Here is a 23,741-nt window from a genome sequence, read left to right as displayed (position 1 = left end):
TCACTTTTCTAATTTTATTTTTCTATCAAACATGCCATGTCATCTTCAGAAATGAAGCCATTGCGCACCGTTATGTACGTGGTCGTGTACGACGCATGCGCATTAAATTCGATAATAAGATGTTACGTTTGTTTCCGGTGAACAACATGGAAATTGGGATTTATTGTTGAGTCAAATTTAGCCGTTTTTCTTTAACTTCATCTTCAATTATCTCATGGTAAGCAAAGATTTAAGGGTCCAAGCTCTCTTGCTACAACTGGATGAAACATGTTCCACGTATTGTAAGGATAAAACTGAAGTCACAATAGTGAAATTTTATTACTTCCGAACTTTATAAAATGGCAGCAAGGACAAAAGACAAAGCCGTGCAAGACTTCGATAATCAACATAGAGGTAACAATTTCTCGTGGACTTGTACGTTAAAAAGTCAGCACGACTCGATGTATCTAACTTATTCGTAAAATGGATTATTTGTTATTCTAGAAAGACAATAGCTACACAAATTCTTAAATAGATTTCCGGGTAATGTCAGAATACATTTATATTTGACAACAAAAAAATTTCAATGCGAAGCTCATAAACTGCTTAATTGTTATGCATGTATGCTAGTAATTCATAAGTTGCAATGCCTTCATGTTTTCTATATTATGAATACCGATGTTCCTCAAAGGTAAACACCGAAGAAGGATTGCTTGCTGTTTCTTCTCGATATCAGTCTGTGTTGTTTATATTCGTGGCTTCGTGCTAGAGGGCTGTTCTCGATTGCCAGATTTTCTACACATTTCCAACGTTGTTAATTATTGAAACGTGCTTGTATCTGCACGTTTTCACCATTATTTAAACATTACGGTCAAGCCGTCTAGACAACTTGTTATCGGCTGTCTTATAAATCGAAAACTTAGCTTGCCTTTGGCGACAAGTGTAAATCAACATGATACTTCAAATTCACCTTTTCTACTGAACTGTTTTGCTATTTTTCAAACAGGACTCAAATTCTCGAGATCAAATTTTATTAATGCCCTCAAAGTATTAAACAATAGCAATATTATAATTGCGAATTAACGGCAATGTGCTTTTGTATACATATCGATTTCGGTTGTGTCGGAACTTTAATATTTGAACTGTACGTAGCATCTTTTGATATTAATTTGATGTATTAAAAAATGCTATTCGATTTCCTTCGTTTTTCCCACCGTCAACTTGCCGTTCTGATTGTTGTTTTTATGGATTATTGGCTTAAGATAATAAATTGCTCTGTGGTTTTATATTTTTTATAATGACTAATTGCTATTCAACGAACGATTTAGCCTTCCTTAATGATCAAAGCTTGACATATGCTTCGTGTTATTTGTTGCATTTTGTATATATTATGCTATGATTTTTGTTGAAGGTCCTTAATATATTGGTGAATTTTGCCATGCCTTTTAAAAGCAGGCCTAGGTTTCACTAGTTCACTTTTGTTAAAAATTACTATCCATCTTGTCGGGGGTTATTTTTACAGAATTGAACAAGCAACTTGGGGACCAACTGAAGTTTTTTGATGCAAGAACCGAGAGCAAATTATCAATATTGACTGACTACCAGGATTTTTACAAACGTCTTGGCGAAGTTGAGTTGGAGTATGCAAGAAACTTGGAAAAGACTTCTGAAAGATTTTATGACCGTGTGAAGCAAAAGTTGGCAAAGTAAGAGATGTTTATTACTGAGCCTATTTTATTCAATGAGTTTTTTGAAACCACAAGTAGATATTATATTGTACTTGCATATGTGAGTGGTAAAAATTCATTTCACCTTTGTTGCAGAAAGGAGAAAATGAACACAGTGGACATTTTTGGAAGGATGATACAAGACTTCAAGCAACGAACAAAAAACAGATTATTTATTGCGACAAGAGTGACAGAGAATATGGTGAATCGATTTGCAAATCTCATCGACGATGTTCAAAGAGTTAATAAGAGGGTAACAAAACGGCATTTATCTATTGCTCAGCACAGCAACATTAATTTGCTGCTATTTTTTCACTTTTTATTTTGTTGGGAGCACATGAAGCATGTTTTTGAAACTCAGTACGACTTTGGTTCTGCTATGTAAATTTTCTATACTTGTTTTGAAAACAATACATTTCTAAAATAATGAAAAATGATCTTAAAGTTGACATAAGACTTAAACTTGTGAGCAGCCTACATTTCTGCTATTTGTTATGTACTTGGTCTATAGGGTTGAAGGTTTTAAATAATAATTAGTCATAAAATCAAGTAATTAGTGATTTATGAATCCAAGTAAAATAATTAGTCATTCATGAATTAAGTAACAAATAATTAGTCATTCATAAATGAAGAATTAAAGTAATCATCATGAATAAAATAATTAGTAATTCTTGATTAGCAAATGAAGTATTTAGAATTAAGAATCAAAGTAATGCAGTCAAATGTTCACTGATATTTTAATTTTAATAAAAACAAGCTTTTCACTATCTGTCTACAGCCTTGATGAGTTATAAAAAGATAATACAGCTGTGTTGCACTTTAAATATATAAATAAAGAAACAGATATAATGGTTAATTAGGTATGTTGGTCAATATAAGCTAAATCCTATAAAATTTATGCATGGTAATGTCTGTGTATTTACAGAAATGGCTTTTAATAAAACTAAAATCATTTTCTCGCTCCAAACATGCACACTGAAGCTGTTTATACTTTCGAAAGCTTTATAACTTTTTGAAAGAGGTTGCAAAGAATCAATGTAAAATGATAAAATTGCAAGAGTGGGCAGATCTAGGGTTTGCCAAAATATATTGCTGTAGTTCCTTTTAGTTATATTAACATTTCCAAATATTGTGACCAGGGATATAGTGAAGTTTAAATATAAATATCAAAGCCCAGCAAAGTGCTTTTAAAAGAGCCATTTAATGCATAGAAAGAAATATTTATTTAAAAGTGTAATGTTTCGTCTTGACTCTCAAGACATCATCTGACAATGGTCTCTCTTTCCAAATATCTTCAAGGTGACTAAATTTTTCAATTTTATTCTTAAGAGACTCAAAACCAATAACTTTGTTCTGATGCTATTTTGCATTTTAACTTGAGAATATAAGTATTTACTTTGGTGAATACTCAATTAACTACTTGTTTTTTGAATTACTATGTGGATATATACATATGTACATACATGATGTAGTTAGGGTGTTTAGTAAATTCTACTGGCTCTAGGGTGGGTGTTAAGGAGATAAGAAGAATTTACTAGGTAGAGGCATTTATATCATTTTCATCACCTTATATGCAAGGGGGCATTACCAGCCAGGGGACCCAAAGAAAATATTGCCTTTTTTTGCCAGAGCAGTACAAAAATCCCAAAATGGAAGATATTGTATTTTTATGTATTTTTTAGAGTTTTTGTTTATAAAGCATATCAGTTGGGGGTTGGGTAGGTTTTAGACCGCCAGCCATGGGCCCAGCAAAACTTGATCTGCCCCATCTCATATGATTTCTATGTGCAATCAACAACCTTATTGTAATGATATAGTTATTACTGTAATAGGTGAGGAGGGTTTATTAAAGAAGGGCATCTTGCAAAAACTCATGCTCCAAGGGACAGGGGAGCATTTGATTGATACGAGGTGTTTATTTGATTGGGAGGTTTTATTTGGTTATTTACGGTACAGACAAATATTATAACAAAATTTTTTCAAACAAGCAGTGCAAAATAATGCTCATTTCTAAGCAGCCATTTTGTTTTTTTCCCATCACTTTTCTGTCCATGTGTTGACATTTGTAATTATAACATTTGCCAGTGCCGAGAAACTTCTCTCACGCTACAGGAAGAGTTCACAAAGCAACTAAATGAACTAAGTAATGTAAGTATCGAAGTTAATGGATAAATGTTATCATTTTGTGTAAATCTTCAAATATATTTTCTCAAGGAGTGATGTGCACCCAACCTTGTCTCAAGGGATGCAGGAGGAGTATCAATTTCCCTACAAAATTCTAAAAAAATGTTTAAAAATGATTAAATGTTTACTTATAATCATGGTAGTAGACCATTGTAGTTTGCTATCATAGTAGACCATCATAGTAGACCATCGTAGTTCTTACCATAGCAATAGATATTTTGGTTGACCATGGTAGTAGACCATTGTAGTTTCTTACCATAGTAGTATATGCCTTGGTAGACCATGGTAGTAGACCATCGTCGTTTCTTACCATAACAGTAGATATCGTGGTAGACCATGGTAGTAGACCATCGTAGTTTCTTACCATAGTAGTTGTATCATGGCAGACCTATGGTAGTAGACCATCGTCGTTTCTTACCATAATATTAGATATCTTAGTACATCATAGTAGCAGACCGTAGCTTTTACCATAGTTATAGATATCTTGGTAGACCATTGTAGTTTACTATCATGGCGGACCATTGTACTTTAGTATCGTGGTCAAAATAAATCGTAAACTATCATTCGTTGACCACAGTTGTTTAATGAACAATAGCGACGTGTCAGACCACGATAGTGAACTACGTACATCGTGTTGTTATTTTTTACAAGTTTCACTTTTTTCCACATTTTTCTCACGCAGAAACAACGCCGGTATCACGTGATGCAGACCGACAGTAAGCAAGCTGAAACCAAGTTAAAAGCGGCCGAAGTAGCTCAAAAGAAGCTACAGGCCCCGAGAAAGAAAGCAAGCGTGAAAAGAGCTAAAAATGCAGACAAACAGAGAGAAAAGGTCTGTCTTTCTTCTGATGAAACTGTGAAATATGAAAATGACAACAAGTTACAATAGTGTTTACTTCGTGTTGGTGTTCATTGATATTTTGACAACCTTAGCAGATAGCCGCTTGCCTCTGAAGTTGAAACATCAGTCAACATCAACACCTATAGTCCTTCTGAGGACTCTACTAACTTGGACCATCTACATCTATAAACATGTAACGATACTCCCGGGCTCAAACCGTTCACTTTGTTAAATTAACGACGCTATCGATTTTTTCTATGTAGTATCATACACGTTACACAGAAGCCAAAAAGAAAGCCATGCGTGCCCGAAACGAGTACATTCTCTGTCTTGAAGCAACAAACGCTTTTGTGAAGAAATACTTTGATCAAGATATTTATGATGTTTTGGAGGTAAACAAACCGCATTTCTATATTTATACTGCTCTCTTCTTCACCAGTTGTAGTGTACGGCAAATGAAAATTACCTTTTTGCCCGATTGCTGCCACGAATACATTGTAAGAAAAAATATTTGAGCTGCAAATTGCGTTTGACGGAATTAAATCTTGCAATCCGACGTCTCAAGTCTAAAACTCCTTATTACCTGAACTCAGACATATGTGCATTCGTGCAAATGTCTTATTATTATTATTATTATTATTATTTCATATCACTAAATTGTCCCTTTGCTTAATAATCACCTGTACAAAATTGTTCATTTTTAGTGCTATGATCACAACTATCAACAAGCGTTCCAACGGGCCATGGACTATTACACCTCCATGGAGATCCAAACCGCGAAACTCTTGCAGAAGGATTTGGTGACTTTGAAGGATAACGTGAAAGCGATGGATACTGGGAAGGAGAGAACAAGGATCGCGTTGGATAATCCAAACGCATTTCAATACGCAGCAAAGTTTGAATTCATTAACCATTCAGAGGATGAGGTAATTGCAAATTTATCTCGCCTATGCTATAGACCATGCGCAGTAGGGTCTATTCATCATTGATGAAAAGCGCGTGCCCCGCCGCTTACATCAAATGTGTGTGAACTTTTGAATAAATTAATTGCATTTACAAAATTCAATTCACTTTGTAATTTCAAACTGGCGAACACAAGGAGTGTGATTCTGAATAAAGTGAAACTGAAAAGTTTTACGCCTTTTTGTCTAACCGAAAAAGTGATCGGGCTTGTATTATTTATACATTATTGAGTACACACGGTCTTCAATGTTTTGCATTGTTTGATATCAGCGGCAAGATAACTAGCACAAGCTTACACAGATGTGACGTAAGCAGGGGGGGAATTTACTTCAATATTTTATAGTCGCTTCGTAGTACGGTCTATAACGTTGGCTAATGTTTGTTAAAATTTAGTATAAGTGTTGATGATTTATCCAGGAATGGATCAAACTTCATTTGGCTCGTGGCATGGGATTTTATATTTGGGTGTTGGTGTCGTTATGTCGAATTTTTGTCGCCAGACATTGATTACTGTCTGTTCAAATAGATATTTTGTGGGGAAGCTTGCACACCCTCTCGTCAAAGCTACCAAAAAAAGGAATCTACTCCTACCCAGTAATGCTATACTTGGTGTTATAGTTGGTGAAGTACCTCTACAACGGTCTTTCAATTTTTTAACCCACAATCTTAGCCAAACAGTCCTTCCTGCACGCGCTTCTGGTTAAATGTCTTATTTAAATTATGTATAACGCAGATTGACTATCGTTGTCTATATAAACTATAAAAATTTTCTACATTCCTCAAGTGAGACATACATACAGTAATATTAATCCAAACACGGTTTTTATATGCACATGAGAAACATGTGACTTGGACGAGTTTTGATCTCGCACCTTCGGGATACTAGTCCGCCGCTCTACTTGTCTTTGTTCCGTAGAATGCCACAGAATACTAACACTTACAAAAGATCATCTCCTGTAATTTTTGCGTATGCAGTGTACGCCGTGCTTTCTGTTCGCCATTTTTTAATGTACATGTCCAGCATAAAATTATCTTTGTTTCCTGAGAGTGAATGAGTGGCAAACAATGAAATATACAGTGTGTATCAAAAGAATGTGTATCGAACTTTAATATGCCATCGTGAATTTGGTGTTCTGTTTTACGTTTCTCATATAGCTAAAGAAAGGAACTCCTTAGGTTGCCATTGATATTTTTTTGATTTCACAACAGAAACTTCATAAATATAAATTTCAAGTTGAAATTCCATTTGTTCACCGTTGCGAATCGAGTACTGTTAATTGTAGTGTATGCATACACTGTAGAGAATCTTAAATAATTGTATTAAATTCCCACAAAAATGCACTTTCGACTTGAAATTTTTAGCTTAAGATTACTCGATCATTTCTTCTTGTTGTGAATTAATAAACACATCAATTAGAAAGGTAAAGAGCTCATCTTTCTAGGCACGTATGTTCAAATAAAGCTACACGAACAAACGTGAAATACACGATTCCCAGAAAAAGTTCGATGCACTTTTTTGACACACACTGTCGTTCAAAAATCGTTGGAGTTGATCTTCTGTGTTTGATGATATGACCTTAGTATTCTGTGGTTATGCAAATCTTCGTCAGAGAAAAACTTTCTCGGTTTGATTGCGCTGTGCAGTTTTCAAAGGATATAACATCAGTGTTATCGACTGTTTCCTCTCACTAAGGTAGTATTAACTGTCACCTGTAACTGTAGTTTTTTTTTTGTTTATTTATCGAAGTTCAAAATCTAGACATGTAGCTATAATCCATGTTCTAGAACAAGTTCTATCTGACCGAAAATCTTGGTGGCACTCTTTGCTAATTCGTGCAGCTTTTTCAACTCTTCGGAAAAGTTTGCCGTAATGAAAACTATATAGCAACAAAATGTGTTTTCAGAAAACCAATCTTTTGAAGACACGAATGTCTTATTGGTTATTCGTAAGTGGGTTTGTGAGAGAGTTTTTCTGTTTATACTTTAGGTATGTCAGATCACTATTCAAGACGACACTTTAGATGAACTTCATGCTGATGTCGAAGAAAGATTGAAAACCGCAAAATCAGAAACGGAAGAGGTAAAGTCAATGTGTTATTTCCCCCTCTTGTTCATATTTTGTTTTTGCTGTGTTTATTTGTTATTTAAAGCTGGGCGCCGGGAAGGTCGCTTTTTTCGTTTCTGTGATGATTTTTTTCTAGCAAAACATGTTTTGTTGTTCATCATTTGTATCTATTTTGTATGAACTTTCTGCTTGAGTTAAAAAAATATTCTCCTTATAACTGACCTACTGTGTTACTCTCTCTTTTCACATTGTGATTAAATTTACTCCATATGAACTGACCTCTCTTTTTCACGTGGTGATTAAATTAACTCTGTAGGAGTAAATCAACCAACATACAAACTTTGTCTTCCTTAGATAAATAAAAATCTTGAAGTGGCGAAGGAAACATTGCGAAATACTTACGACAAATTAGATAAAGAACTGAGCGCTAGTTTTAGCAACGAGAAAGGTGCCAACGCTGGTGTTGAAACATCCGCCAGCAAAATTAACCGCGAAGACTCCGAAGATTATTATTTATCTGTAAGTATCAGATCTGTATGTCACCGGGGGTGAACTTATAAACGTGAAACAACCCGAGGGGTTGGTAGGTCATAGTGTCCCTTTCGATTCTCTGTGTTTTTTTATTTAGAAATTTAAAGAATTGATCATGACTAGCTCCGTTAGAACAAGACTACAAGCGAAGTATACCGTACTACAGAAAACACTGGGTATTTATACTTTTATTTTAACTTCTTCTTATACAGAAAACACTGGACATTTATACTTTTATTTTAACTCCTTATACTAAGCCATTTTGTTGTTTATTATGAAGTGCTCATTATTTATACCTTGGTTGGTACAGAGGAGAAGCAAACTGAAAAAAAGAAAAAAACAGCCATCCAGTCTTTCAATTAACTATTTTTCTCGCCCAGCAATTGTAACTTAAATTTTGATCCGACTTAATCCGATGCAAAAATTATATTAATAAGTCCATTATATCGCAGTACTTAAGCCGTTTCTCTTTGCAACCAACTTCCGGTTATAAATAATGAACACTCTTCAAGCATGTCTAATCTAATTTTATCATTATTTTCATATTCAGGTGAAAACACTGGACATTTAAGGTTATTTTAAAAGTTCTGCATCTGACATTTATACTTTTATTTTAATCATCAGAAATAACAAAATTATCTATCTTTTCGTTGAAGAAATTATGTTTGTAGACGTAGATCGTCCAAGTTAGTGCAGTCCTGTAAAGGAGATGTTGGTGTTAGTGTTGACTGACGTTTCAACAACCTTAGCGGTAGTCATCTTTAAAGTCAAGAGGAAATGACTTGCCGAAGATGAGACTCTAACATGGACTGCCGTTAAGGATGTCGAAATGTCAGTCAACAAATGCGGATACCAACAGTCTTCAGGACTATACTAACATGAAGTATCAATCCTTGACCAGGCGACAATTTCGTATGGTATAAAATAAAACAATTCGAAAAGAGATTTGGAATTGGAAGTAATTCGAGTGTAATATTCGATTTATTTCAAACCATCATCAGTATGATGAAATTGTAAATGTACCATTTTGTCTGATGATGGTTTTGAAATAAAACCGAAATATTACACTTTAATTGTTTTGTTTAATAACTTGAATTTAAGTTTACAAGATGTCCTTTTTCGGATTATGTATTATTTTATGGCCTATCAATATCTACAAACGTGTAACGAAACTCCCCGATTCAAACCATTCACCAGAAACCAACTGCTTACCAGTCCCTATACGCCGAATCCGTGTTTTCACCGCAGTCTTTCGCAACCAATGAATTTTTACGGTGTATTTTTGACTCTATAGGCTACCTCAGCTACCGATGAAACCTACGGCCAAGACTCAAAAGATGATACAAAGCGCGCATAAGAAATATCAGCTGTTTGGCAGCAAATTGGAGGATCACATCCAGGTAGTGGAGTAAGGTAGAGATGCCTTGTATCGCGAAACTTTATTACACCATCTGTATCTAACCTCAGGTAACGGGTCGCGATGTTCCCGAAATCGTTGAAAGCTGTGTTCGATTCATTAAGAAATTTGGTAAGTTTGTGTTTTGAAGGCAAATGAGAGTTATGAAGGACGACAAAAGACTTCTTGCTAAAGAATTTTTCCATCTGTACAAGATCTGTTTAAAAAACTCGATCACGTAGAAGATGATATTCTAACTAAAAATACATTTGCGTTCTTCAGGCATGGAGCATCAGGGAATATTTCGCGTGCCTGGCTCTAGCACAGAAATCAATGATCTAAAGGAGGCATTTGAAAATGGTATGACGTCTTCTATAAAGGAATTCAGACAAAGAAAATTTTAAATTCGGTACGATCACAGTCTGTGTTGCATATTTTAAAATATATAGGTCGTGATCCTTTGGCCGGATTAAATCATTGGAAAGATATCAACGCAGTTGCTGGTGTTCTACGCTGTTATTTCCGAGAATTAGAAGAACCTCTTTTCCCAAGAGTACATTACCAAGAATTTATTGAAGCTAGCCGTAAGTTGCCTGTTTAAAATATATGTTTTTGACATTCTACCTTTCATTAGTCAAACTAAAAAACGAGTAAGGCTAAGTCAGCAAAAATCTTAATGCCTGTGTTACTTGTCAACTGTTTCAGCAACTTATTACATGGCTAATAGTTATATATTGAATGGTTAAGTTATTTGTTTAAATGCTAAGATCAATGGGTAGGTGTGAATACTGTGAGCGACCGTTGATAGTGTGAAATACAGACTGGGGAGGGTGAATACTGTGAGCAACCGTTGATAGTGTGAAATACAGACTGGGGAGGGTGAATACTGTGAGCAACCGTTGATAGTGTGAAATACAGACTAGGGAGGTGGATACTGTGAGCAACCGTTGATAGTGTGAAATACAGACTAGGGGAGGGTGAATACTGTGGCAACCGTATGGTGAAATACAGACTAGGGAGGGTGAATACAGCAACCGTTGATAGTGTGAAATACAGACTAGGGAGGGTGAATACTGTGAGCAACCGTGGAGTGTGAAGACTAGGGGGAGGTGAATACTGTGAGCAACCGTTGATAGTGTGAATACAGACTAGGAGAGGTGAATACTGTGAGCCGTTGAGTGTGAAATACAGAGGGAGGGTGAATACTTGCAACCGTTGATAGTGTGAGACTGGGGAGAAGGAATACTGTGAGCAACATGATCTGACTGGGGGGGTGAATACTGAACAAACGTTGATAGTGTGAAATGGGGGAGGGTGAATACTGTGAGCAACCGTTGATGTGTGAAATACAGACTGGGGAGGGTGAATACATGCAACCGTTGATAGTGTGAAATACAGACTGGGGAGGTGAATACTGTGACAACCGTTGATAGTGTGAAATACAGACTAGGGGGTGAATACTGTGAGCAAACGTTGATAGTGTGAAATACAGACTAGGGGAGGGTGAATACTGTGAACAACCGTTGATAGTGTGAAATACAGACTGGGGAGGGTGAATACTGTGAGCAAACGTTGATAGTGTGAAATACAGACTGGGGGAGGGTGAATACTGTGAGCAACCGTTGATAGTGTGAAATACAGACTAGGGGAGGGTGAATACTGTGAGCAACCGTTGATAATGAAATACAGACTGGGAGGGTGAATACTGTGAGCAACCGTTGATAATGAAATACAGACTGGGGAGAATGAATCAACCGTTGATAGTGTGAAATACAGACTGGGGAGGGGTGAATACTGTGACGGCTTGATAGTGTGAAATACAGACTGGGGAGGGTGAATACTGTGAGCAAACGTTGATAGTGTGAAATACAGACTGGGGAGGGTGAATACTGAGCAAACGTTGATAGTGTGAAATACAGACTAGGGGAGGGTGAATACTGTGAGCAAACGTTGATGGTGTGAAATACAGACTAGGGGAGGGTGGAATACTGTGAGCAACCGTTGATAGTGTGAAATACAGACTAGGGGAGGGTGAACACTGAGGCCGTTGAAATGTGAGAAATACAGACTGGGGGGGTGAATACTGTGAGCAACCGTTGATAGTGTGAAACAGACTAGGGGGTGAATACTGTGAGCAAACGTTGATAGTGTGAAATACAGACTGGGGAGGGTGAATACTGACAAACGTTGATAGTGTGAAATACAGACTAGGGGGGGGAGGGGTGAATACTGTGAGCAAACGTTGATAGTGGAAATACAGACTGGGGAGGGTGAATACTGTGAGCAACCGTTGATAGTGTGAAATACAGACTGGGGAGGTTGAATACTGAGAGATAGTGTGAAATACAGACTGGGGGAGGGTGAATACTGTGAGCAACCGTTGATAGTGTGAAATACAGACTGGGGAGGTGAATACTGTGAGCAACGTTGATAGTGTGAAATACAGACTGGGGGGGTGAATACTGGAGCAACCGTTGATAGTGTGAAATACAGACTGGGGAGTGAATACTGAGCAACCGTTGATAGTGTGAAATACAGACTAGGGGGAGGGTGAATACTGTGAGCAACCGTTGATAGTGTGAAATGCAGACTGGGGAGGGTGAATACTGTGAACAACCGTTGATAGTGTGAAATGCAGACTGGGGAGGGTGAATGGAACAAACGTTGATAGTGAAATACAGACTGAGGGTGAATATGAGCAACCGTTGATAGTGTGGCAGACTGGGGGAGGTGAATACTGTGAACAACGTTGATAGTGTGAAATACAGACTGGGGAGGGTGAATACTGTGAGCAACCGTTGATAATGGAAATACAGACTGGGGAGGTTGAATACTGAGCAACGATAGTGTGAAATACAGACTGGGGAGGGTAATACTGTGAGCAACCGTTGATAGTGTGAAAATACAGACTGGGGAGGGTGAATACTGTGAGCAACCGTTGATAGTGTGAAATACAGACTGGGGAGGGGTGAATACTGTGAGCAACCGTTGATAGTGTGAAATACAGACTAGGGGAGGGTGAATACTGTGAACAACCGTTGATAGTGTGAAATACAGACTGGGGAGGTGAATACTGTGAGCAACGTTGATAGTGTGAAATACAGACTAGGGAGGGTTGAATGCAAGCAACAAATTGTGTGAAATACAGACTAGGGGGAGGGTGAATACTGTGAGCAACCGTTGATAATGTGAAATACAGACTGGGGAGGGTGAATACTGTGAGCAACCGTTGATAGTGTGAAATACAGACTAGGGGGGGTGAATACTGTGAGCAAACGTTGATAGTGTGAAATACAGACTAGGGGGAATACTGTGAGCAAACGTTGATGTAATAGACTAGGGAGGGTGAATACTGTGAGCAACCAGGGACGACGCCAAGTTGATGATTTGTGGAGCTCATATTCGTAAATTCATATAATAGAATCCGTAATCACAATTGATTTCAATAGAATTTAATAAAGTAGACCATGCATGTATGAATAACAGCCTTTCCCTTCTAATTATCATCACTTTGCTGCCGTGTCTTGGCAACGAAGAATCGAGAAACGGGTTTGTATGTCAGAAAACATTGTAGCACTATCGGTATAGAGCGTTCCATTGATTGCTGATCAAACGATGAAAATGGAAAATTTTTTGAATTTATGTGATGAATCATGTTCATGCTCTCTTTAGGAATTTACGACATAGATGAACAAGCTCGTCAATTGAACCACTTGATAAAGAAATTACCCGATGCTGTCGTTCATGTCATGAGATTCTTGTTCAACTTTTTGTCCCAGTGAGTGGAAGTTACATGTTACATATTTTCTTTAAGGAAATATTATAAATCTATAGTTGCATGTCCTGATGAATGTTAATTGTAGAACACTCTAATACTTAGCAGCTCTTAGGGTTCTAAACACAGATCTAATAATACACTAGATAGTGCAACGGCTTACATTTCATAAGTAGTGGTTGAAGCCGGGCAAATTTACTTCCGGAGCCCCAAAGTAGTGAAAATCAATATGGCGTTGTATTAGAAAATATCTGGTCAAAGCTGATATCTTGCAATTACTTGCAAGTCACGACGGTACATAAACTGGTTTACTCTATTAATGAAAAAAATCAATGTGACCATAGTTTTTCAAGAAAAAGATAGCAGAATACGCCAATACATCGCCGTAAAATGGATTTTAAGTGTAGCTCGATTTGAAAGCATCAGCAGCGACGAAGGCTTAAGATACTGGAATTTGCACATCTAAATATCGTATCACAGCACAATCTGCCACAAAATGTTCAATCGAACGTCGTAGAATTATCTTCCGATATTTATTGTTAAGTAAAACGAGTTGGAGATAACAATTTGAAAGATTTGCCCGGCTTCAACTTGTATGTCAGTTGCACTATCTAGTGTATTATTAAATCTTCGGTTCTAAAGTGCTTATGACATAAAAGTGTTATTTTCTGGAGTGAATGATTTTCTTAACGTGTAAAGCCTGTTTTCCACTAGCCACATATTGTAGCGTATCGTAGCCAAACCAACAGTATCTTAACGATTAAAACCAATGTTTTGGCGCGGTCAGTATTTTGTTGAAGAATTTAACTCATTAACAGCATTCTATTCCCTTCCATAGAATCCCAAGGTATAAAGAAAGGAACAAAATGGACGCTCATAACCTGGCTGTTGTATTTGGGCCCACGTTGATTCGTGTGTCCGAGGAAGACGACATGATATCGCTTCAGGGGCACTTTAACAAAGTCATCGAAACCATAATAAAATGCTTTGACGTCGTTTTTGACGGAGAGGGAGTTGATGCCGTCGATAATGATGAGGAAGAATCACGTCAAACTGAGGACGAAATCAGCCGATATGAAACGGATAGTGACGAAGGTAGGTTTATAATACTTTTATATTTATCATTATTCTTTCGACATTTTAAATAACGGCAGTACTTCAGCATAAATGCTGGGGGTTAGGGTGGAGGGCGTTACATCAACTAAATACAACAATAAAATGAACAATTCATAAATATTACTAGTATCACCATATATTTAACAATGTTACTAGTATCACCATATATTTGACAATATTACCAGTATCACCTTATATTTGGCAAAATTACTATCTGTGAGGCGATAGTTGATGAAGGGGGAGTAATGTATTTGAAACGCCACATTTTGTGACACCCTTTTCTCTGAAATATCGTAACGTCACATTTTGTGGCAAGTTTAGTTCTCTGAAATATCGTAACGTCACATTTTGTAGCAACTTTAGTTCGTTGAATTATCGTAGCGTCACATTTTGTGGCAAGTTTAGTTCTCTGAAATATCGTAACGTCACATTTTGTGGCAACTTTAGTTCTCTGAAATATCGTAACGTCACATTTTGTGGCAACTTTAGTTCTCTGAAATATCGTAGCGTCACATTTTGTGGCAACTTTAGTTCTCTGAAATATCGTAACGTCACATTTTGTGGCAACTTTAGTTCTCTGAAATATCGTAACGTCACATTTTGTGGCAACTTTAGTTCTCTGAAATATCGTAACGTTTTTGGCAACTTTAGTTCTCTGAAATATCGTAACGTCACATTTTGTGGCAACTTTAGTTCTCTGAAATATCGTGACGTCACATTTTGTGGCAACTTTAGTTCTCTGAAATATCGTGACGTCACATTTTGTTCACGTAAAATAATTCAGTTCATCATCAGAAACTTGAGACTAATAATGCTTATATTACTATTTGAAATGATGTTCATTTATAAAACAAAAGATTTTTACTGTGTTTTCACAGGCTGATGCAAACCGAGGAGACCTTTGGGAGAACTCGAGAGCAGATCAGTGCAAGCCCGAGACCAAAGGTCGAGGGTTGCACCTGCTCGAGAGTTCTCACAAACGTCTCCAAGTTTTTAATAAGCCAGTGCGAACACGAAAGACATCTTCTGTTTCTTTATATAAAAACACTAAAGTAAAACAGATAAAGTTAAAACAAACGTTTTATTAATTATTCCTTTAACATGTATTCGTGATTAATTAGCAAATTCTCGTTGATGTATTTAATTTGTTGAACTCAGATCTATTTTGCACTGGATGATGCAAACTCAGCAATAGACCAATCAGCGCACGCGTTGAATTATTGTTAATTTATAACACATTTCATGACAGAGGTTGAACCACGAGATGCAAAAGCTTTGTACGACTATCGTGCCAGATCAGACAGAGAACTGTCGTTCAAGAAAGGTGACATCATACAAGTATTTAAACGATCTAATGATGACTGGTGGGATGGATCTCTAGATGGTCTCGATGGTTTTGTACCATGTGCGTATGTACAGCTTCTGGAAGAAGATCATGTTGATGGTTACTCGCCTGACTCCATTAGCTCACCAAGTTTGACCTTTAACCATGACATACCACCTGTAGCAGACCCTCTATCTTCCCCCACCCCACGATCCCCTTCAACGCCCGATGCCAAACCTGTCTATGGAATGACACAAACGCAAAATCAGATGTCGTTTCAACTTCACCCAAAGACATCTTCTGATAGTAGTCCTGGGATTTCTCATTTTTCTTCCTTCAAAAGAGGCTCCTTCAAGCTGCCACAGCAAACCATGTCTCCTACTCAATCGCCGTCGAACTCTCTCGACCGTTCGCGAAGTCTTACCGAGAAAAGATCTGTGACACCAGAAGATAGGAATCGGACAGCGTCGTTGCCGAGGTCGAGTGCGCCTTTGGAGACTAACAATGAATCACCCATACCAGTGGGACTACGAGGTGTTGCAGAAGGGAGTTCAGGTGGTGAACCCGCAAGTCATAAGTCACAAACTGCCCGCCCTCCTCCACCTAAACCTAAGCCCAAACCCAAAGTGCCAAAACGCCTTTCTAATCCTTCGACTGATCTCATAGCAAGCCTGCAAGCAGGCACAGCGGCGCGCAGTGCCCGCCATGACAGTCAAGATGAGATGAGTGAAGTGGACGATCTCCCCCCACCACCTCCATATCAGCGCGAGATTATTGGTGGGGTTTCCCCTCCACCGCGATCACCTGTTGGAAAGCAAGACACGTTCTTGTGAATACTTGTGAAGAAATTAGTGTATTCGATTGAAGATAGTTTGTTATTCTCAAAATTCTGTCGCCCGTTGTTTGACTTGTTATCGGGCAATTCAGTGATTGTTTTATAAACTGAGCATTTTTAGAGATTGCATTCACGGAAAATATAATTTTTTGATCAATTCTCCATCATTAGTTTCACAGAACGTAGAATTTGTGTAAAATGCCGAAAATTATTCTAATTCTAGTGTTCGTACATACGAGATTGAAAATAAAAAATATTTCTAGTTTTTATCATTGAAATTTTTCTTAAGATCAATAATCGTCGATTGTATGTGACTTCTTCTTGTGTTTTTTCACAAAAATTCGCTTTCAGGAATGAAATTGACAATTGAACATTTCATAATAATTTTCTTGTGACCTTTGGTATAGAAGCAGTGTTTTAGAGATTTTTTGTTTTTAAATGCATTAATACGCGTTCTATAATCCTCTGTCAATGTGGCAGAGTGACAGAGTTAACCTTTATGTTTACCTTTATGTCTACCCTTATGTCTACCTTTGTATCTATCTTTGTGTCTACCTTTGTGTCTACCTTTATGTGTACCTTTCTACTTTTGTGTCTACTTTCGTATCTACGTTAGTGTCTACCTTAGTGTCTACCTTTATGTCTACCTTTGTGTCTATCTTTGTGTCTACCTTTGTGTTTACCTTTGTGTCTACCTTCGTGTCTATCTTTGTGTCTACCTTTGTATCTACCTTTATGTCTATCTTTATTTCTACCTTTATGTCTACCTTTAGGTCTACCTTTATGTCTACCTTTATGTCTACCCTTATGTCTACCTTTATGTCTACCTTTATGTCTACCTTTAGGTCTACTTTATATGTCTACTGTCTACTTCTGCTTTATGTCTACCTTTATGTCTACTTTTATGTCTACCTTATGTCTACCTTTATGTCTACCTTTATGGTCTACTTTATGTCTACCTTTATGTCTCCTTTATGTCTACCTATGTCTACCTTATGTCTACCTTATGTCTACCTTTATGTCTACCTGCCTTTATGTCTACCTTATGTCTACCCTTATGTCTACCTTTATGTCTACTTTTATGTCTACTTTATGTCTGTTTAATCTACCTTTATGCCTTTATATTTAATGTCACCTTTATGTCTACCTTTATGTCTACTTTTTATCTACCTTTATGTCTACCTTTATGTCTACCTTATGCACTCCTTTATCTACCTTATCTACCTCTACTTTATCTACCTTGTCTACCTTTGTCTGTCTACCTTTATGTCTACCTTTATGTCTACCTTTATGTCTTTATGTCTTTAATGTCTACCTTTATGTCTACCTTTATGTCTACTTTTTATGTCTTTATGTCTACCTTTATGTCTACCTTTATGTCTACTTTTATGTCTACCTGCACCTTTAATGTCACCTTTATGTCTACTTTTATGTCTACCTTTATGTCTACCTTTATGTCAGCCTTTATGTTTTTATGTCTACCATGTCACCTTATGTCTTCCTTTATCTCCTTTATGTCTACCATCTACCTTTATATTTCATCTACTGTCTATCCTTCTCCTTTATGTCTTTTATGTCTACCTTCCCTTCGTCTATCCTACTCTACTTCCTATATCTACCTTTATCCTTCTATATCTACCTTTATCTCTACCTTAATGTCTACCCTTATGTCTACCTTTATGTCCACTTTTATGTCTACCTTTATGTCTACCTTTATGTCTACCTTTATGTCTACCTTTATGTCTACCTTTATGTCTGCCTTTATAATGCATGTTATGTCTACCTTATGTCTACTATGTCTATGTCTATGTCTACCTTTATGTCTACCTTTATGTCCTTTTATCTCCTTTATGTCTACTTTATGTCCTTTATGTCTACTTTTATGTCTACCTTTATGTCTACCTTTTCTATATACTCTACTTTATGTCTACTTTTATGTCCTTTATGTCTACCTTTGTATCTTTTATGTCTACCTTTATGTCTACCTTAATGTCTACCTATGTCTACCTTTATGTGTTATGTCCTTTTATGTCTATTTTATGTCTACCTTTATGTCTACTTTATGTCTACCTTTATGTCTTATGTCTACCTTTCTCTTTGTATCTACTTTATGTCTACCTTTATGTCTACCTTTATTCTACTTTATGTCTACCTTTTATGTCTTCCTTTATGTCTACCTTATGTCTACCTTTATGTCTTTTACTATTATGTCTACCTTCTACCTTTATGTCTACCTTTAGGTCTACCTTTATGTCTACCTTTAGGTCCTTATGTCTACCTTTACTCCTTTATGTCTACCTTTATGTCTACTTTATGTCTACTTTATGTAAATGTCTACCTTATGTCTGCTTTATGTCTACTTTTATGTCTACCTTTATGTCTACCTTTAGGTCTACTTTTATGTCTACCCTTATGTCTACCTTTATGTCTACTTTAATGTCTACCCTTATGTCTACCTTTATGTCTACTTTTATGTCTACCTTAATGTCTACCTTAGTGGTAGAAACAAAATCAATAGATAAACAAATAAAATCATCAGATAAACAAGGCAAACTCCAAAAAGTTCGTAAAGTAACAGAATCATGTACAACATCTCGAAATCAAAATCACTCTCAACCGTCAAATGACAAGATGATGGAGCTCGGATGCGCACTTTTAAGAATATTGAAGAGGAAAATAAGTCTCTAATCTCTCTAAATTATGATACTCACAGTATTACAGTCTTATTCTCGTAGACTCTTTGATATACTGGACCTATTCCAAATGAAACAAATAATACAATCCTCGTTACTTCATATAATAGCAGCAAATCGTCCCGAAAAAAATAATGAAAGTGGTCTATTACATTTGGGAATTAGCGATCACAGTCTGCATGTCTTAAAATATCTTTATAGCGGGAAAAACCTAAGGAGCATAATTTAAAGACATTTTTAATTTTGTATCAGATATTTATGCTCCAATAAAAACAAGGAAAGTCAGAAGCACTTATGCTCCTTGGCTAACAAGTCGGATTAGATGTGAGATGAATAATTAGCGTGACTAGTTGAAAAAGCGAGCCGTTAAACTCAGAAAATGTGTACCGAGCTTATGAAGCTAAGCATAACGAAGTTGTTAAGTTGATTAAGTCTACAAGATCTCGATATTTTAAGGAAAATATTCAATTGAACAAAAATAATCCAAGAGAAATGTGGGAAAATGCACGAATTAAAGACTTTCGCATGAAAATGTGTGAAAGTGCATGAGCTATAGTCTTTTGCATGAAAATCTGTAAACGTGCAAAGACTTTAGTGTTTGGCATGAAAACGTGTGAAAATGCAAAGACTATAGTTTTGGCATGAAAATGTGTGAAAATGCAAAGACTATAATCTTCGGCATAAAAATGTGTGAAAATGCAGAGACTATAGTCTTTTGCATAAAAATATGTGAAAATGCAAAACTATAAACTTTTGCATGAAAATGTGTGAAAATGCAAAGACTATAGTCTTTGGTGTGAAAATGTGTAAATATGCAAAGATTATAGGGTTTTGTGTGAAAGTGTGTAAAAATTCAAAGACTATAGTCTTTGTTGTGAAACTGTGCGACAATGCAAATACCATAGTCCTTGGTGTGAAAGTGTAAGAAATTGCAGACTATAGTCTTTGGTGAGAAAATGTATAAAAATGCAAAGACTATAGCCTTTGGCATAAAAATGTGTGAAAATGCAAAGACCGTAGTCTTTGGCATGAAAATAATGAAAATCAAAGAGACTATAGTCTTTGGCATGAAAAAAGTGAAAATGGAAAGACTATAGTCTTTGTCGTCAAAATGTGTGAAATGCAAAGACCATAGTCTTTGGCATGAAAATGTGTGAAAATGCAAAGACTATAGTCTTTGGCATGAAAAAGTGTGAAAATGGAAAGACTATAGTCTTTGTCGTCAAAATGTGTGAAATGCAAAGACCATAGTCTTTGGCATGAAAATGTGTGAAAATGCAAAGACTATAGTCTTTGGCATGAAAAAGTGTGAAAATGCAAAGACCATAGTCTTTGGCATGAAAATGTGTGAAAATGCAAAGACTATAGTCTTTGGTGTGAAAATGTGTAAATATGCAAAGATTATAGGGTTTTGTGTGAAAGTGTGTAAAAATTCAAAGACTATAGTCTTTGTTGTAAAATGCGAAAATGCAAATACCATAGTCCTTGGTGTGAAAGTGTAAGAAATTGCAGACTATAGTCTTTGGTGAGAAAATGTATAAAAATGCAAAGACTATAGCCTTTGGCATAAAAATGTGTGAAAATGCAAAGACTATAGTTTTGGCATGAAAATGTGTGAAAATGCAAAGACTATAGTCTTTTGCATGAAAAGGTGTGCAAATGCAAAGACTATAGTCTTTGGCATAAAAATATGTGAAAATACAAAGACTATAGTCTTTGTCATCAAAATGTGTAAAATACAAAGACTATAGTCTTTGTCATCAAAATGTGTAAAATGCAAAGACTATAGTCTTTTGCATGAAAATGTGTGAAAATGCAAAGACCATAGTCTTTGGCATGAAAATGTGTGAAAATGCAAAGACTATAGTCTTTGGCATGAAAAAGTGTGAAAATGGAAAGACTATAGTCTTTGTTGTCAAAAAATGTGAAATACAAGACCATAGTCTTTGGCATATGTAATGCAAAGACTATAGTCTTTGGCATAAAAAGTGTAAATGGAAAGACTATAGTCTTTAATCGTCAAAATATAATGAAATACAAAGATACCATAGTATTTAGCATGAAAATGAAAATGCAAAGACTATAGTCTTTCTCAGCAAAATAATGTGAAAATACAAGGACTATAGTCTTGACATAAAATATGTGAAAATGCTAAAGACTATAATCTTTTGCATAAAATATGTGAAAATGCAAGTTACATATAAAGTTTTGCATGAAAATGTGAAAATACATAGACTATAGTTTGTCATCAAAATGCGTGAAATGCAAAGACTATAATCTTTGGCATCGAAATGTGTGAAAATGCTAGGACTATAGTCTTTGGCATGAAAATGTGTGAAAATGCAAAGATTATAAGTCTTTGGCATGAAAATGTGTGAAAATCAAAAGACTATAGTCTTTGGCGTGAAAGTGTGTAAAAAAAACAAAGACTATAGTCTTTAGCGTGAAACTGTGTGACAATGCAATGACTACAGTCTTTGGCATGAAAATGTGTAAAAATGCAAAGACTATAGCCTTTTGTATGAAAGTGTGTGATATTGTAAAGACTATAGTTTATAGTTTATTTAGAGAAGTACCCCCAATGTATAGTTACATATGCCATAGTTTATTTAGAGAAATACCCTCCAATGTATAGTTACATATACAATAGTTTATTTAGAGAAGTACCCACCAATGTATAGTTACATATACCATAGTTTATTTAGAGAAGTACCCACCAATGTATAGTTACATATACCATAGTTTATTTAGAGAAGTACCCACCAATGTATAGTTACATATACCATAGTTTATTTAGAGAAATATCCACCAATGTATAGTTACATATACCATAGTTTATTTAGAGAAATACCCACCAATGTATAGTTACATATACCATAGTTTATTTAGAGAAGTACCCACCAATGTATAGTTACATATACCATAGTTTATTTAGAGAAGTACCCACCAATGTATAGTTACATATACCATAGTTTATTTAGAGAAGTACCCACCAATGTATAGTTACATATACCATAGTTTATTTAGAGAAATATCCACCAATGTATAGTTACATATACCATAGTTTATTTAGAGAAATACCCACCATTGTATAGTTACATATACCATAGTTTATTTAGAGAAGTACCCACCAATGTATAGTTACATATACCATAGTTTATTTAGAGAAGTACCCACCAATGTATAGTTACATATACCATAGTTTATTTAGAAATATCCACCAATGTATAGTTACATATACCATAGTTTATTTAGAAATATCCACCAATGTATAGTTACATATACCATAGTTTATTTAGAGAAATACCCACCAATGTATAGTTACATATACCATAGTTTATTTAGAGAAGTACCCACCAATGTATAGTTACATATACCATAGTTTATTTAGAGAAGTACCCACCAATGTATAGTTACATATACCATAGTTTATTTAGAGAAATACCCACCAATGTATAGTTACATATGCGACAGTTTATTTAGAGAAGTACCCACCAATGTATAGTTACATATACCATAGTTTATTTAGAGAAATATCCACCAATGTATAGTTACATATACCATAGTTTATTTAGAGAAGTACCCACCAATGTATAGTTACATATACCATAGTTTATTTAGAGAAATACCCACCAATGTATAGTTACATATACCATAGTTTACTTAGAGAAGTATCCACCAATGTGTAGTTACATATACCATAGTTTATTTAGAGAAGTACTCACCAATGTATAGTTACATATATCATAGTTTATTTAGAGAAGTACCCACCAATGTATAGTTACATATGCCACAGTTTACTTAGAGACGTACCCACCAATGTATAGTTACATATACCATAGTTTATTTAGAGAAGTACCCACCAATGTATAGTTACATATACCATAGTTTATTTAGAGAAATACCCACCAATGTATATTTACATATACCATAGTTTACTTAGAAGTATCCACCAATGTGTAGTTACATATACCATAGTTTATTTAGAGAAGTACTCACCAACTTATAGCTAAGTACACCATAGTTTAATTAAATAGCGTGGTTACCTCGGTTTCGTTTCTTATCACAATGAAATGAACGTATTTCTCTCCAAATACACGCGTCAACATTAAACAAATACGCCTTGTTTTAATTTCTTTATGTTAGAAAAGTGAAAATGACTCTATTAAAAACTTATAGTCGATTTCACCTCGTTTTCACACGACTATTTTTCGCTGATTGTACCACTTTCTCGCAGTAACAACTTCTCGCTCCACTGTAGTCGAAACAGCAATTTTTCAACAAATAAGATCACTTTTGAAGCTTCACGGAG

At 35.8% G+C, this 23,741-nt stretch overlaps 1 protein-coding gene and 1 long non-coding RNA gene across 2 annotated transcripts; one reads left to right on the top strand and one right to left on the bottom strand.

The window, feature by feature from the left end:
- Positions 1–107: 107 nt before the first annotated feature.
- On the top strand, positions 108–17,014 carry LOC124434204 (SLIT-ROBO Rho GTPase-activating protein 1-like). The gene is made up of 18 exons (XM_046984085.1): positions 108–393; positions 1,502–1,685; positions 1,803–1,959; positions 3,792–3,854; positions 4,573–4,722; positions 4,995–5,123; positions 5,436–5,657; positions 7,682–7,774; positions 8,114–8,278; positions 8,388–8,544; positions 8,841–8,862; positions 9,585–9,690; positions 9,758–9,818; positions 9,969–10,046; positions 10,136–10,270; positions 13,359–13,464; positions 14,300–14,556; positions 15,827–17,014. Exons 1-18 carry the CDS (start codon positions 339–341, stop codon positions 16,732–16,734), a joined length of 3,048 nt encoding a protein of 1,015 aa, XP_046840041.1. The 5' UTR covers positions 108–338; the 3' UTR covers positions 16,735–17,014.
- Positions 17,015–18,157: 1,143 nt separating this feature from the next.
- On the bottom strand, positions 18,158–18,524 carry LOC124434029. Its single transcript, XR_006944685.1, has 2 exons — positions 18,376–18,524; positions 18,158–18,186 (listed from the first exon to the last, which is right to left on the bottom strand). It is a non-coding gene; the product is annotated as an uncharacterized LOC124434029 (long non-coding RNA).
- Positions 18,525–23,741: the final 5,217 nt, after the last annotated feature.

Source organism: Xenia sp. Carnegie-2017, unplaced genomic scaffold, assembly GCF_021976095.1.
Source record: "Xenia sp. Carnegie-2017 unplaced genomic scaffold, XeniaSp_v1 HiC_scaffold_14, whole genome shotgun sequence".
NCBI classification, from domain to species: domain Eukaryota; kingdom Metazoa; phylum Cnidaria; class Anthozoa; order Malacalcyonacea; family Xeniidae; genus Xenia; species Xenia sp. Carnegie-2017.
This window is presented reverse-complemented; position numbering and strand designations above follow the sequence as displayed.

What these genes read in the sequence shown, in the direction of transcription:
- LOC124434204 (XM_046984085.1), top strand. Translation starts at nt 339, where the DNA reads ATGGCAGCAAGGACAAAAGACAAAGCCGTGCAAGACTTCGATAATCAA. An exon ending in CTTCGATAATCAACATAGAG is followed by an intron (nt 394 to 1,501) that starts GTAACAATTTCT and finishes TTATTTTTACAG; the next exon opens with AATTGAACAAGCAACTTGGG. An exon ending in TTATTTTAACTCCTTATACT is followed by an intron (nt 8,545 to 8,840) that starts AAGCCATTTTGT and finishes TTTCATATTCAG; the next exon opens with GTGAAAACACTGGACATTTA.